Here is a 13953-nt window from a genome sequence, read left to right as displayed (position 1 = left end):
ATAGCAAATATCACAAAATGCAAATAATAGCTGTTAACAAAATAAAACGAACCAAAAGAAAAATATATATATTTTTTTACATTTACATTTTTTTTAATGAATTTAGAGATGTAGAGGAATGAGAGATTGTACGTAAATGGCAAAAGTGAACAAAATAAAATAATACAAAACAATAATGTATATAAACAAATGTAGAAGAATGACGGATAGCAAAACAAAACAATAAAAACGGAAACAAAACACAAAAATTTTACATTATGGTAAATGGTAAATAAAATAAAAATAAAATAGAGCTATGATTTAGCAAACTCATACTCAGGTCTCCATTGTGGTATTTACTGCCATTCAGGTCCCACTATTTTCTGAAGTGAATTACTTGTTTGATTTGGAAATGCACTGCATTATGGAAGTAAAATCAGTTGTGAATACCGTTTCATGTTTGTTTGAAATACAGTCCACATAAACTTATTAAATGTAGAATCATTTTATGGAAGCCACTGTGAGATTTCAGTCTGATCACAAATAAACACTGATAATAGTGAATCAAATCTGTATCTCAGAAAGCTTAATGGTAATTCTCTTCCTTCTTTTAGCATTCTCCCCTGGGCTTTGTACTTGTGGGACATGTCTGAAAACTGCATCATGGGTCATAAATAGATCAGCTATTCTCACACTGCCAGCTGCCAAAGTGTCTGACTGTAACACAAATCAAAAGCAATTATCTGGATGAGCAAGCAGCTGAGACGTTAATCACATAATCATGAATGAAGAGTTCGTTAGAAATGAGAAGGATTCAGTATAGGCCTTGAAAAGTGAATGAGTTGTAATTAAGACACTAAAGACGTATTTCACTAAACAATTACAGAATGTTCATTTTGCATAAACTGTTCCTTTAATACGAAGATGCAATCAATCTGTCTTACAATGCAACTTTCTGAACAGTTTGTTAAAGTAAAGCTGAATGTCCAACAAATTGTGAAACATTTAGATTTATAGCAACATTTTATTTACAATAGAAGTGCACAGGTAAAAGAACAACTGATGGTAGAAACAATTTACAGTCGCTTCAAATCGGCCAGCACATCCTGTGCAAGACTTACAAAATAATCATAGCCACACATACGTACAAAACAGTGAGCACAATAGTGAACTACAGCAAACATAAGACCAGTTTATCTGCATGAAGAGATCTGAACAAACACTGACAACTGCAGTCAGTCCACTGTAGATTACAAGCTGAAAGAAAAAAAGAAGTTCATTTTAAATTTGGGAGGGGTGGATTATAATCACCAAATTTGGTCTGTACATTAATCAAACACAAAATAAATAAATAAATACATAAAAACCAATAAGAACGTTAAACGTGTGAGCGATGCACACAGCACAACAGCTCACAATAAAATGTGCATTCGGTGTTCAGAAAACTTAAAAAATAGAAAAATCAAAATGTATGGTAGCCATGATCTGATCAGAAAAAAAAAGATATATATAAACGTTTGAAAGGATGGTCATGATCGCACAAATAATATATATATATAAAACAAAAACAAAACAGCATAAATTAAATACTTCAGGCATAACTATTATAGCCAAGTGTGCACTCGTGGTGACAGCCGCGGAAACGTTTTTTTCTTTTACTGAAAGCCAACCAAATACATTGAAAAGCACACTTTAACACTGAAAAAAACCCAAACCTTAATGACTAGAACAAATGCACAACTGAGCATTGTGAACGTTACATGAAACCTATTCACCTAAACCAAGTGTGTTAATCGGGTTAACCTGCCATTTACACAATCAGAATCCACAATAAAATGCACATGCCACATGCATGTGCCAACCAAAAATTCACGGTGAGTAATCATGCATGTTAATGTATATAATACTGTAGCCTGTGCCACATGAAAACATCTCAAATGGGGTGAGGTCCCTTAAACCAGTGTTTTTCATTTAAAACAAAACAAAAAAAATCTGGATAAAAACAGTTTTCAAGAGAAATGTTAACAAAAGGTCAATGGGAGAGTTGAGCAAGACATTTCAGTTGTCCTTAGAAGCCATCCTTTGTTCTTTATTAGTAGGTCAAAGGCTGCAACATAGAGCGCATCACACTGAATGCATGGATAAACGGTTTATAAACAGCCTTTGTAAGACTTCTTTTTTAAATACAGAAGATGTGGTGTTTTCATCATTCTGTGCTCGGGGGCCGCACGTCTCAATGCAGGAAACCCTGTAGGACTAGCGCATCAGATAAAGGACTCTTCTCAGAAATGTGTTGGTGAGTGACGGCTGTGCAGATGAAACAGAGAGCAGCTCTACAGACAGTACATGTGACATCTATGAGAGGTTCACGCTTCTCGAATCTGTGAATGCTGTCTTTAATGGTAATCATCCGTCTCAGATATCCTCTGTGCTCTGGAGTCTTCAGGAAGTAAGAGTTCACTCTTTTACAGTCTTTCCAAGCGTCTGTCCGAGGTTACAGGTCAAAGGTCAGTGACTTTATTCTCCACAGCTGCAGCGATCTGTTGGAGTCTGTACCCCAGCTGCATCTTTTGAGCAGTGGAGTCCTCCTCTAAAGCTGTGATGATCTGATAGCAAAAAAGACACCAAACAAGGTTTTATAAGAAAAGGTCGGGTTTTTAACTGACTGAAAGTGCTGTATGTTCATAGCTCAATAAATATTTTATTCTCAAAAAATCTAGAAAAATAAGACATATGTCTACAGGCAAATATTGTTTTCTGCTTGATGTTTACAACATTAACTCTTGTAACAACAAAAGTCTATTTTTGTCACTGTTAATACTGTGCATCATTGTTATTGTTACTAGGTTGCTATAAAACACACGAGCTAAAGAACGTGCTGTCAAGACTTCATCACTATTCACACCAGAGAATGCAAATATCAATAACTCATCTGAAGGGCAAAGCACCCAAAACAGACAAAAGAAGAGCTCCTTTGAGTTCAAACAAAATTTCATTTAAATAATCGAACAATTTGAAACATACACTTGCTGTTTGATAAAAAACTTCGAGAGACGGAGAGAGAGAAATATATAGAATCTACTGAAGTTCTCACCTGATCATAGTATTTGTTGATATACTTGTACAACTCATGCAATGCCACTAGATGATTAACTTCATTAGAGTAGTTCTGCAATGGAAGCAAAACAGAAGATAAATATTATTATAATGAATTCATTATTATTCAAAAATGCATTTAACATATTTGTTGTCTCTTTGCGGTTTGCTTTGTACAAAGAGCTTTCTAACAAGAGTCATCTTTGAAGGCCAGTCAAAACGACCACATCTAATGGATCAGGTGAGGGCCCTTTATTTGTGGGTCATTTGCACCTACTGCAGGCGGTTCGTCATCATCAAATGTGTAAATATGGTAACCTGAGCATCACAGTGTAGGTGAATGTCCCATAACTCACCCTAGAGAGTTCAGCTAGAGAAGAGTTCATCTCTTGGTCACTGACAGGGATGGTCTGTCTTATATCTGAATAATATCTGAGATGAAATACAATCAACAAAGTAAGGTGAGTACATCTCATTCCACATTAACTGCATTTATATGAGCTGACTGAACTCACTTCTCCACCATTTGTTTGTAGCGTGGGATGTCCCGAGCGTACAGGAGCTTGTTGATAGGGGAATCCTGTATGTACAACACAGAAAGTCATTAGCAGCTGATCTCTCTATCTGGATTCTTCCCACAATCCAGTCTGATTGGCTTACCCTGCCCAGTTTGTGGTCGGCGATGGTGCAGGAGTCCATGAAGGTCTGAGCAATGACTGACAGCACTGCGTCTACATTGTCAGAGGCCTGCACATCGAAGATGAACTGAGGGTTCTTCAAGATATTAATCCAGAATCTCAGCGGCAAGCTGCAAAGCAATGACCAAATATAAGCTGTGACCAAATTACTCGTGATACTTGCCTCATTCTTTACCGACCTGTTTGTTTTCCATATGTGGATCGTCTCTGGGTCTGTGATGTTGTGCTGGGCAGCCTGGTCGTCCAACAGATCGAAGAAATATTTGACAGCCAGAGGAACCGGCTGACTGGTGCTCAGGATCACGGTGAAAAGATCGTCTACAAACTTCTGCAGGGTGCCCTTAAACAGACAGTACAGGTGACCCATCTGGCCCTGTCTAGAGAGAAGTGTGAGAGGGGAGTGTGTGTGTGTGTGTGTGTGTGTGTGGTACCTTCACAGACAGCAGGCGTGTGAGGTAGATCTCTGGGATGGCCTTGGCTCTCTCACGCTCTTTGTCTCTCAGACTGCCCCGTCTGTGTTTGGGTAGCTCCGCCTCCTCACCGGCCTTCACCAGGTGCCACTGCTTCACTCCTCCTTCATCTCCATCCTCCAACATTGGGGTCTCTGAGAGAGGAACGAAAGAATAGGAGAAAATCTCTTATAGTGGTTTGATCAAATGTTTTCTTTTCATTAATATGGATTATACGCTACTGTTCAATATATTTTAGTTTTGAAAGATGCTTCTCATGCTCACCAAGGTTGCATTTATTTGAATTTAGAATTTTTAATTCTGTTGTAATATATCTTAAAATGTAATTTATTCCCGTGATGCAAAGCTGAATTTACAGCATCATTACACAGTCTTCAGTGTCACATGATCCTTCAGAAATCAGTCTAATATACTGATTGACTGCTTAAGAAACATTTCTTATTATTATCAATCTTGAAAACTGTTGTGCTGCTTAATACTTTTTTTCAAGGTTTCTTTGATAAGCAGAAAGTTCAATTTTTGTAACATTATAGATGTCTTTACTGTCACTTTTGATCAATTGAATGCATCCTTGCTAAATACAAGCATTAATTACTTTTTACTGACCCCAAACCTTTGAATGGTAGCATATATTCAATAAACAATATCTACTATTGAAAAACAGTGAATTAAATATACAAAAATGACATGTAATTAATTTGGTTTTTATTTCTGTTTTTATTTGGAAAATAAAAACATACTATTCATAACAAATAATTATTTCACACTTCAATAATAATAAAAAATATATTCTTAGTAAAACTAATATTTTAAAACTAAGGAATGAGATAGTTCAACCCTGCATATCAACTGAATTCTGCACCGATTTGGTAAATTTTTATGTGTTTAGTTCTCACGAAAAAACCCAAATCCGAAACCCATATGTCAAGCTGAGAAAGGAGCAAACGCACTCTCTCCTGGGACGTAGTCATGGCTGTCATGGTGGATCTGCTTGGACCGTCGTGACACCAGTGTTACTGTGGCTCCATCTGGGACCTGCAGAGATATAGGTAACACTTACAAATCAACAGTGACTCAAGCATGTGAAGTTTCACTCCACAAAATGAAGTCTTGAGAGACCTTGTAGTGTTGTAAGGTGTTGAGGCGCTTCCAGGTCCCCTGAACCACTGATGTCAAGTCCTGATCCGACAAGATCAGATGACCAGCCACTCCAGCCCTCCACTCTATAAAACACACGATTACAACAACTTACATTTATCACTCAATATTCAATTAGACTGAATTATTTACATATCTTTTTAAAGTTCCTGTAGCTCAAGTGGTAGAGCATTGTGCTATCAAGCGCTATTACGCAAGGTAGGGGGTTCGATTCCCCGGGATTAATTATTATTTAATCTCTATGTATTTTAAGTAATAAATATACATATAAATATACATTTATTTAAATTATGGGCTCGTTTTTAATCTTACCCAGATGCACAGCGTCTGCGGAGGGTCTCTGGGAGTATGACGTGCCCTTCCATGTCTGCTCCACGATCTTCTCCTTCACCTGTGTGATGGTGTCACAATCCAGCACTTTAGTGGGGACCGTCTGAGACTCGCCCGCACCTCCGCTGCTCACCAGGACATTCAGAGTCTATGGGGCAACATGGACAGAGGTTGAAAAGCAGTTGTTTCATTTTACTGCTCATGAAAAACTTTCTATATTTTTTTCAGGACTCTGCAAAGTTATATGTCATGTGTGAAAGAGTTGTCAGATTAAAAACAAACAAAGAAACGGTAAAATATCAACCTTGAATTATGCACAACACTTAGTTTAATGTTTATTTCTGCATCAGTGTAGAGTGTGTGTGTGTCTCACCAGTGTGCGGTACTCCACGTCCTCCCGCAGCAGTCGGTTGTCGTTGAGTGTGTATTTGGCTTTGCCTGTGACAGCATCCACTGGACCTTTATCTACCTGGTGCTTTATGGCTCTGAACAGCATGTAGAACGCCTCACCTGCTGTATCCTATACATAAATACATGGATATATATGACCCTGGAGCACAAAACCAGTCTTAAATCACTGGGGTATATTTGTAGCAATAGCCAAAAATAAATTGTATGGGTCAAAATTATTGATGTTTCTTTTATGCCAAAATCATAAGGATATTAAGTAAAGATCATGTTCCATAAAGTTATTTTGTAAATTTCCTACCGTAAATATATTAAAACTTAATTTCTGATTAGTTATATGCATTGTTAAGAATTCATTTGGACAACTTTAAGGCGATTTTCTCAAATTTCCCTCAGATTCCAGATTTTTTAATAGTTGTATCTCGGCCAAATATCCTAACAAACCATACATCAATGGAAAGCTTATTTATTCAGCTTGCAGACGACGTATAAAACTCAATTTCGAAATTATGTAGACCCTTATGACTGGTTTTGTGGTCCAGGTTCATATATAAATAAATAATATAAAAATGTATAATATATAATACAAAAAAAAATATATATATATATAAATAAATCCAATAAATAAACACATGGATGTCAAATCCCTGTGTTTATCAGTTTGCACTGGTTAACAATAGCTGCTCGCATGTAATTCAAGACATTAATGTGTGCCTTCAAAACCAGCACTGGCTCTGCACCCCTTTACCTAAATTCATTACTTCAGACTTATGTGTCTTCTAGAAGCTTGTGAATTCTTCCCCCTTTTAGACCTGCACTCTTTTCATTTACTAACTGCTTGTTTTCTTTAAAAAAAAGATTGTTCTATTGTTTTTTCTTTTTATTATATATGCTATATATGTGCTATGTGTACTGTGTTATGACTGAGACTTGTTATAGCACTTGCTATCATTGCTCTCTTGTTGATTTTGATTGCTTCCATTGTCCTCATTTTTAAGTCGCTTTGGATAAAAGCAACTGCTAAATGAAAATGTAAATTGAAATATTAATTTGAGTTATGCTTATGCTGGCTTAAACCTGATATATGAAATAATAGTCAGAAAAATCAATATATTTTTAAATGGAACCATTTACTGAACCTTCAGACAAAATATATGCAAAAAAAGAAAGTTTGCACATGTTTTTTTCGTGACCAAACTGAACAAAAATAGGCAAGGTGCAGTTGGTGCAGAAATATTTATACGGTAAAGGGATATAATTCAAAATTAAATCTTTATTACGGTTTAGCAGACTACTTAATTAAAAAGCATATATACATCAATTGTCACTCCATATCTCATAATAATATGTCTTATTAAGATGATATTTAAATGCTTAGTTTTTTTGCACAAAGCTCTGTTTTTTAATGCAATACAATGATGATTAATGTACCTCACAAGCCTCATGTATCATATTTGACACTCACATTTAAAAAAACCCTGTATAGATAATCAAGTAAACCTATGTTGATTCAGTCCAGTAAGTGTACATCTTGCAATACTACTAACAATAATAAAGTTATTCTTACATTTACTGTATAATCAGTAAAGATTAGGATCGTGTAGGGGACATTTTTACAAGTATATTACTTGTTCTTTCTTTAGACAGTAAAGTTTTTATAATGCTGATCATTAAGAACCCTTAGAAATGTGTGCATCAGCTATGATACAACAGGCTTTATAGGGTTAATCTGCTATCCAAGTGACTTTTTCATGATTTAGTTACATATTTAAACACAATTACTGGCATGTCTTCCTCTATTTTATCTTCTTTCTCATCCAGTTCACTGTGAGCCGAACACAAGCATCACTCACCCTGAGGAAGCTGTAAAGACATATGGACATCCAGTTAGTCAGCAGCTTCTCCACCACAGACTCGGTCCTGCAACAGACGAGAGATTTCCACTGAGACTCAACAATGATACAATTATCAGTCGAAAGGATCCACCTCCTGGTCATTTATGCATGTATTCTTTGATTTCAGTGTACAGTGACACGGATTCAATGATATCAGTTCAGATGTGAGAGACTGGTCACTACTGACCTGCGCAGCATGAGTTTGGGGTTTTTAGTGGTGTACTGCTCCATCAGGTGACTGAGCAGAGTCTTTAGGATGTCGGTGAAATACTCCAGCTTGCCGTGAAGTGCCACCGTGAGGAGGGAGGCCACATATGCCCTGTCCCGTGGAGAGAAGGTCCTCTGGGCTTCCAGCGTGTGGATGAACTGCAGGGAAGGATATGAGGGATATGAGATGAAGAAGACACTACCAACTTTAAAGCCTTAATGGTCTATATAATCCAGTTTGAATAATTCTTCCTCACAGGTTTAAGGAAAGCCCACCTTGGTGAGGAAGAGTTTGCTGTTTAGCAGGTTCGAGAGCTGAACCAGGCCTTGCTCCACTGTGGCCCGGCGACAGACAGGAACGTCAAGGTCCCGTCTCAGAGGAGAATCACGGTGACCGGGGAAGAAAATCCTCTCGGAGTATTTACGATAATCCAGGACTGGAATCCCAGAGCCCATGAGATCACTGGACACATCCATCATCTCAGTCATCAGATCTGCACATAACACACACACACGGTTTATTATAAAGGCATTTCAAGCATGTCGGCAGAGTCTGGCTGATCTTGATGTGGGAGCGTCTGACCTGTGAACTCCTTTTTACAGCGGTCTCGGACACTCGTCTCCAAGTTCTCCAGTTGGATCTGGACTTTCTTATAGTCTCTCAGTGCTTGCTTGCTTTTCCTCCTGTTAAACACACACACACAGTGCTGAGTCTGGTAATGTCTGTTTATTCTCAACTGTACATCCTAGTCATCTGATTTATTGTAAGTTTTGAGAAGAAAAGCATAGCAGCACAAACATATGTACTGTACAGTGGGGTCCAAAGTCTGAGAAAATACTTTAAATCGTACATATTTGTTAGATGTATGCTTCCTAAAATTATATGAACTTGTGAAGAATAATTAATACATTTTATTATTATTATTATTATTATTATATTATTTAATCAATTACTAATTTAAATAATGTATTAATTATAATTAATTATATCAAAACTTTATTGTGAAGAAATAAATCTAGGTATTATAAGTAGGTTATAATATAGTATAATATAATATAATGTAATATAATCACAAAATGTGCTACTTTCACTAGCTTTCTCAGACTTTTTGATCCCAGTGCATATCAGTAATCAGTAATAAACTGGTTAATCTGTGTGGGAATACCTGTATATGAGCACGATAACCAGCACAATAAGAGCCACGATGGAGGCTCCCACCCCGACCCCCACCTGGGCCTCCAGAGGGAACGCAGCGGGGCCCTGAGAATCATACTGCACCCGTCCCAGAGAAAAGTTCAGATTCCCCATCCTCACCTATACAAACACACACGAGATTTCCATTTTGTATCATGGGACACAGCACAGAATGAATCAGAGTTCAGATATAAGTTGTCGTACAGTGAAGTCTGGGAGCGTGTCGGCCGCCTCTCGTTTCTTCAGTGCTGTCACTGACGGCTGCAGTGATGGAGGCTCACAGTACAGATGGGTTCTGGTTAAAGTCTTCACAGCACACTCTCCATCACCGATCAGAGCAACCACTTCCTCTTTAGACATGGCCAGGTCCAGATTCTCCCCCTAGAACCCAAATTCAGACAAGTTCATGGGACATTCAAGTGTGGAAATAACAAAAAAAATCTATTGTGTATTAACACACAGATCAGAAGAGATCCCAATCTAGATTTACAGTATGTTTTCATAGCACAATACAATCTTTTTAATTGCATAATTTATTTTTATTACATAAAACAATTCTAAACATCCTAAAAAGAAATCTAGGATGGTATTATTAATATAATATAATTTTATATAATACAAAGTTATATTACATTATATGTATTATATTATATTAACTATTATTAGTTTTGGGGCTTTGAATTATAGAGTTAGCATATGTTTGTTTTTTTTAAATAAAAAAAATATAAAAATCTTCAGTGCATTCACACACGGGTGAGAGGGGCCTGACCTCCACAGAGATGATGCTGCCAGGTTTGTATCTGAAGGGTTTGCTGGGCTCGTGTTGATTGAGGCTGTGAAGAACAGGATTGGGCTCATAACTGAAGGGGCTGCCGCTGACCGCCTCAAACTCAAAGTGCAGGTTATCCAGGAGGAAGCGTACGCTGACAGCAGCACGCAGGGCCTCGGAGCCCACCTCCGGAGTGGGACACAGGATCAGAGTCGAGCTGTTCACTGTGCACCGCTCCTCCACCTGATCACCAACAGGACACGAGGAAACCAGGTTAAAGACTGCGCTATAATAACTGACATGTGAATATTGAACAGTTTGATTGTGAGAAGGCACAAGCACAGACTCACTTGTGTGAACTCTACCTGTTTGACGACACAGAGACTATCTTCAGGACAGTTGGGCTCTGGGACGATCCGCCGAGCTCTTCTGAGGAGACTGGGATCCACGCTGCTCCTCTTCCTCTTCCTCTTCTGTAAGTGTGGCTCCAGAGGGGTCAGGGTCACGTGGATACGAGGCTCCTGTACCACATCCAGATGCTGGCCTGACACTCGAATGATACGACCCCCGCTTAGACAAACACACATGATCCATGAGATGGTTATTATATATGCTGGACTAATAACTCATTTTTTTATTTCCAAATCACAGATCATGAAAAAACAAAACAAAAAAAAAAACATTGCAAAGCATTCATTTGCTAATTGGTGCAACTGTAGCCTGGGAAAACCCAGACTACTTCCGGCGAATTTCAATTCTCTCTACAGAATAGTCTGGCAAAGAGGACTATCTAGCTCGTTTCTGTGCCGCCGAAATCGCGGCACCAATCAGAAACGTTGAGGAGGGGTTTACACGATGACGACAGCGCAGCGACGGTAAAGCAGATTTTGTACATTACAAAGATGGATGCTGCAGAGGAACATTCGTTCGAAACTGCTATCGCGTCTGTTTTAAGTGATTTAAACTTTGCGTTAAAACCCGAGCAAAGAACAACACTTGAACCCTTCAAGTCTGCATACGTCATCTCCTTCATCGCTCTGACTGGTTTTAGGTCTATCCAATTGCGCCCAGAGGCATTTGAACGAGGTCCGTCGGTGACGCCCCTTTAGAAACGAGACGTCTAATAGGCTTTGCCAGACCCTAACTGTGTTTCAACTGAAAAGGGTCTGGTTTTAACCAGGCTAGTGCAACTGTGCATGTGTCAAATATATAACATAAATGATATTACCAACACTTCTGTAAATCACAATAAAGAGTTTTAAATATAAGAAGTCATACGCATCTTTTTCTTCTTGAACTTTTAAAATAAAAAGGATTGCATATGTTAACATACTCATACAAAAACAATTTCTGAATATGACATAAATACACTGACATATATAAGATTGCTCACATTTACGGTAAAGATTCCTTAATTAGTCCTAAGTATTATTTTCTTAAGTTTAAAAAAATAAATAAAAATAAAACATGATTAATTTACTTAATTACTTAATTGAATAAGACTTGTTAAAAAAATCATCAACAACAACAACAACAACAACAAACAATAGATTGGCAAAATGTTTTTGATTATTTGAAGCATACATCTCACTAAATGTCCTTCTTTAATTAGCTTATGAAAAATAAACATTAACATAATCTCTATATATATAACAAGTCTTGGTATTTTGCAGTTTTGTAATATAAAATAAAATAAACAAAAATCCTTAAAATAATACAACTTTATGGATTTTCACTCCATTGGTACAATGTTTAAAAAAAAAACAAGTACAATTATATAGGCTACAGTATTTCCACGACACAAGACAAGCAGTTTCGCAAATAAAATAAACATAAAAATTAAATACATTTTAATTTTAAACCAGCACACATTGTTCTCACTCCATTGGCAAAATATAAAATTTTCAAAAAAATTAAATAAACATTAAAATACAAGTCTTAATACTTAGTGTAATTCTGTAAAAAAAGTACAAAATAAATAAAATAAAACTATGCTTAAGTCGATGTGATGTTTCTCACCTGATGAAGCTTCTGGAGGGAGCAGCATGGGTCACGTTGGGGTCTGGGGTGTACTTATAGAGGACGTCCTGTAGATGGCGCTCAGCTCGACCGAAGCGCAGCGTGACGCCGCTCTCTCCGGTTCTGTTCCTCCCTCCAGTCACACACTCAACACGCTCACTGTTGTACTGCTTGGGAGAACTGTTGAGACATAGACTACTAAAACTCTGCCTTGTCAAATGGGAATAGACATAAATGACAATAAATCCTGAGTAATTCATGGAGTATATTCTATTCATGAATTGATGTATTTAGAACACAGCTCACTGTTTTAGATCTTCCAAGACTTCCAGCGTTAACAGAAGGAAGATTCATTATTTATAACACAATCAGCTGAAATAATCACGTTACATGTACCTTACATGTGTAATGACAAAGTTGAATCTAAACTAATCTAATCTAATAAAATGCAGAGATTACTTCTGTCTGACTGGATGCTGCTCTACACAGTCACTTACATGTAACATGGGACTCCACCAATCAGGATGCTGATCTCATTGGGACGGCCCGTCAGAAGGTTCTGTCCCGTGATGGTGAGTGACGTGCCGCCCGACATTGGGCCTTTCAGTGGAGACACTGCCAATAACACTGGGTCCTTGAGTTTAGGAAAACAGAACACGCACACGCGCACACACACACACGCACACACACACGCACACGCACACACACACACACACACACACACACACACACACACACACACACACACACACACACACACACTGCCTTATACATGTGTGCTGTAGTGTTGGGATTTATGGCTCTTTGACGGGATCCGGATCTTCGCGATCCGTTCCTTTCAAAGAGCCGTTCAAAAGAACGGCTCTTTTGGCTCTTTTTAAATATTTAGTCAGTTTTAAGAAGCCAGCTTGGAGGCATCTCAGTTTATCCTGGAAATAATCACTGGGAGGAATGATGAGGTGAGATTTGTAGTCAAATAATTAAAACTCAGATATCACACACCAATATCTGAGTTTGAATTATTCTGAAATATTGATTATTACCTCGTTTGTCATGTGTGGACTATATTCCATAGGGTTGCACAAATCCCTCTGCTTAGACAGTGACAGTATTTAAAGTAGATAAAATTAGAATAAATAAAATGGAAATGTCTATACTACATACTATTACTACTGTAAACTTTGCAAATAGGACATCAGCCCCTTCAAGTCAATGAACAATAACAAAGTGGGCTGCAATGAACATGCACAACTAATAACTAATATCATCACGCTATAAAGGGTTGGCCTGCGCTGGGTGCGCCCCTCCCCCATAACTGTTCTGTCTCGCGGAGGAGCTTATTTGTGTGCATCTGTGTGAAACACGCATAGGATAAAAGAACGACAGAAAGAACGGCTCCCCTCCAGCCGCGACTCGGCTCCCATCGTTCATGTTTATGAGCCGTTCAAAAGAATCGGTTCGTTCGCGAACGTCACAACTCTAGTGTGCTGTTACACAATGACCTCATCCTGTTAAAGCCCTGAATAATAAATTTTTGTTTGCCAGGAAAACGATCTAAAAATCCTTAAAATAAGATAGATTTACTTTATTAAATTGAGTGAGACTCGAGACTTACTCGAGAAATTCACTCCACAATTTTTTTTTTCTTGTTTGAAGCATAAATCTCACTATATTGCCTCATCCTATTAAATATTTGTCTTATTTTCCAGTAAACATATGTAAAAACCAT

At 37.7% G+C, this 13953-nt stretch overlaps 1 protein-coding gene across 5 annotated transcripts in view; it reads right to left on the bottom strand.

The window, feature by feature from the left end:
* Positions 1-2438: 2438 nt before the first annotated feature.
* Positions 2439-13953, bottom strand: part of LOC132129716 (plexin-B1-like) — a 79368-nt gene continuing 67853 nt past the window's right edge. For 3 of the 5 annotated variants that reach the window (XM_059541402.1, XM_059541400.1, XM_059541405.1), the window contains 21 exons: positions 12722-12858; positions 12225-12404; positions 10556-10775; positions 10206-10448; positions 9641-9817; positions 9408-9556; positions 8825-8925; positions 8518-8735; positions 8222-8400; positions 7993-8059; positions 6105-6251; positions 5714-5879; positions 5363-5466; positions 5194-5278; positions 4205-4377; positions 3953-4113; positions 3736-3883; positions 3591-3655; positions 3432-3507; positions 3074-3148; positions 2439-2585 (listed from right to left, as the gene is read on the bottom strand). In XM_059541402.1, coding sequence (XP_059397385.1) covers positions 2481-2585; positions 3074-3148; positions 3432-3507; positions 3591-3655; positions 3736-3883; positions 3953-4113; positions 4205-4377; positions 5194-5278; positions 5363-5466; positions 5714-5879; positions 6105-6251; positions 7993-8059; positions 8222-8400; positions 8518-8735; positions 8825-8925; positions 9408-9556; positions 9641-9817; positions 10206-10448; positions 10556-10775; positions 12225-12404; positions 12722-12858 — 2976 coding nt within the window. In that variant the 3' untranslated portion in view covers positions 2439-2480. The remainder of the gene's footprint in view (positions 2586-3073; positions 3149-3431; positions 3508-3590; positions 3656-3735; positions 3884-3952; positions 4114-4204; positions 4378-5193; positions 5279-5362; positions 5467-5713; positions 5880-6104; positions 6252-7992; positions 8060-8221; positions 8401-8517; positions 8736-8824; positions 8926-9407; positions 9557-9640; positions 9818-10205; positions 10449-10555; positions 10776-12224; positions 12405-12721; positions 12859-13953) is intronic. The other 2 variants (XM_059541403.1, XM_059541404.1) reach the window with 2 other exon arrangements.

Source organism: Carassius carassius, chromosome 46 (assembly GCF_963082965.1).
Source record: "Carassius carassius chromosome 46, fCarCar2.1, whole genome shotgun sequence".
NCBI lineage: Eukaryota > Metazoa > Chordata > Actinopteri > Cypriniformes > Cyprinidae > Carassius > Carassius carassius.
This window is presented reverse-complemented; position numbering and strand designations above follow the sequence as displayed.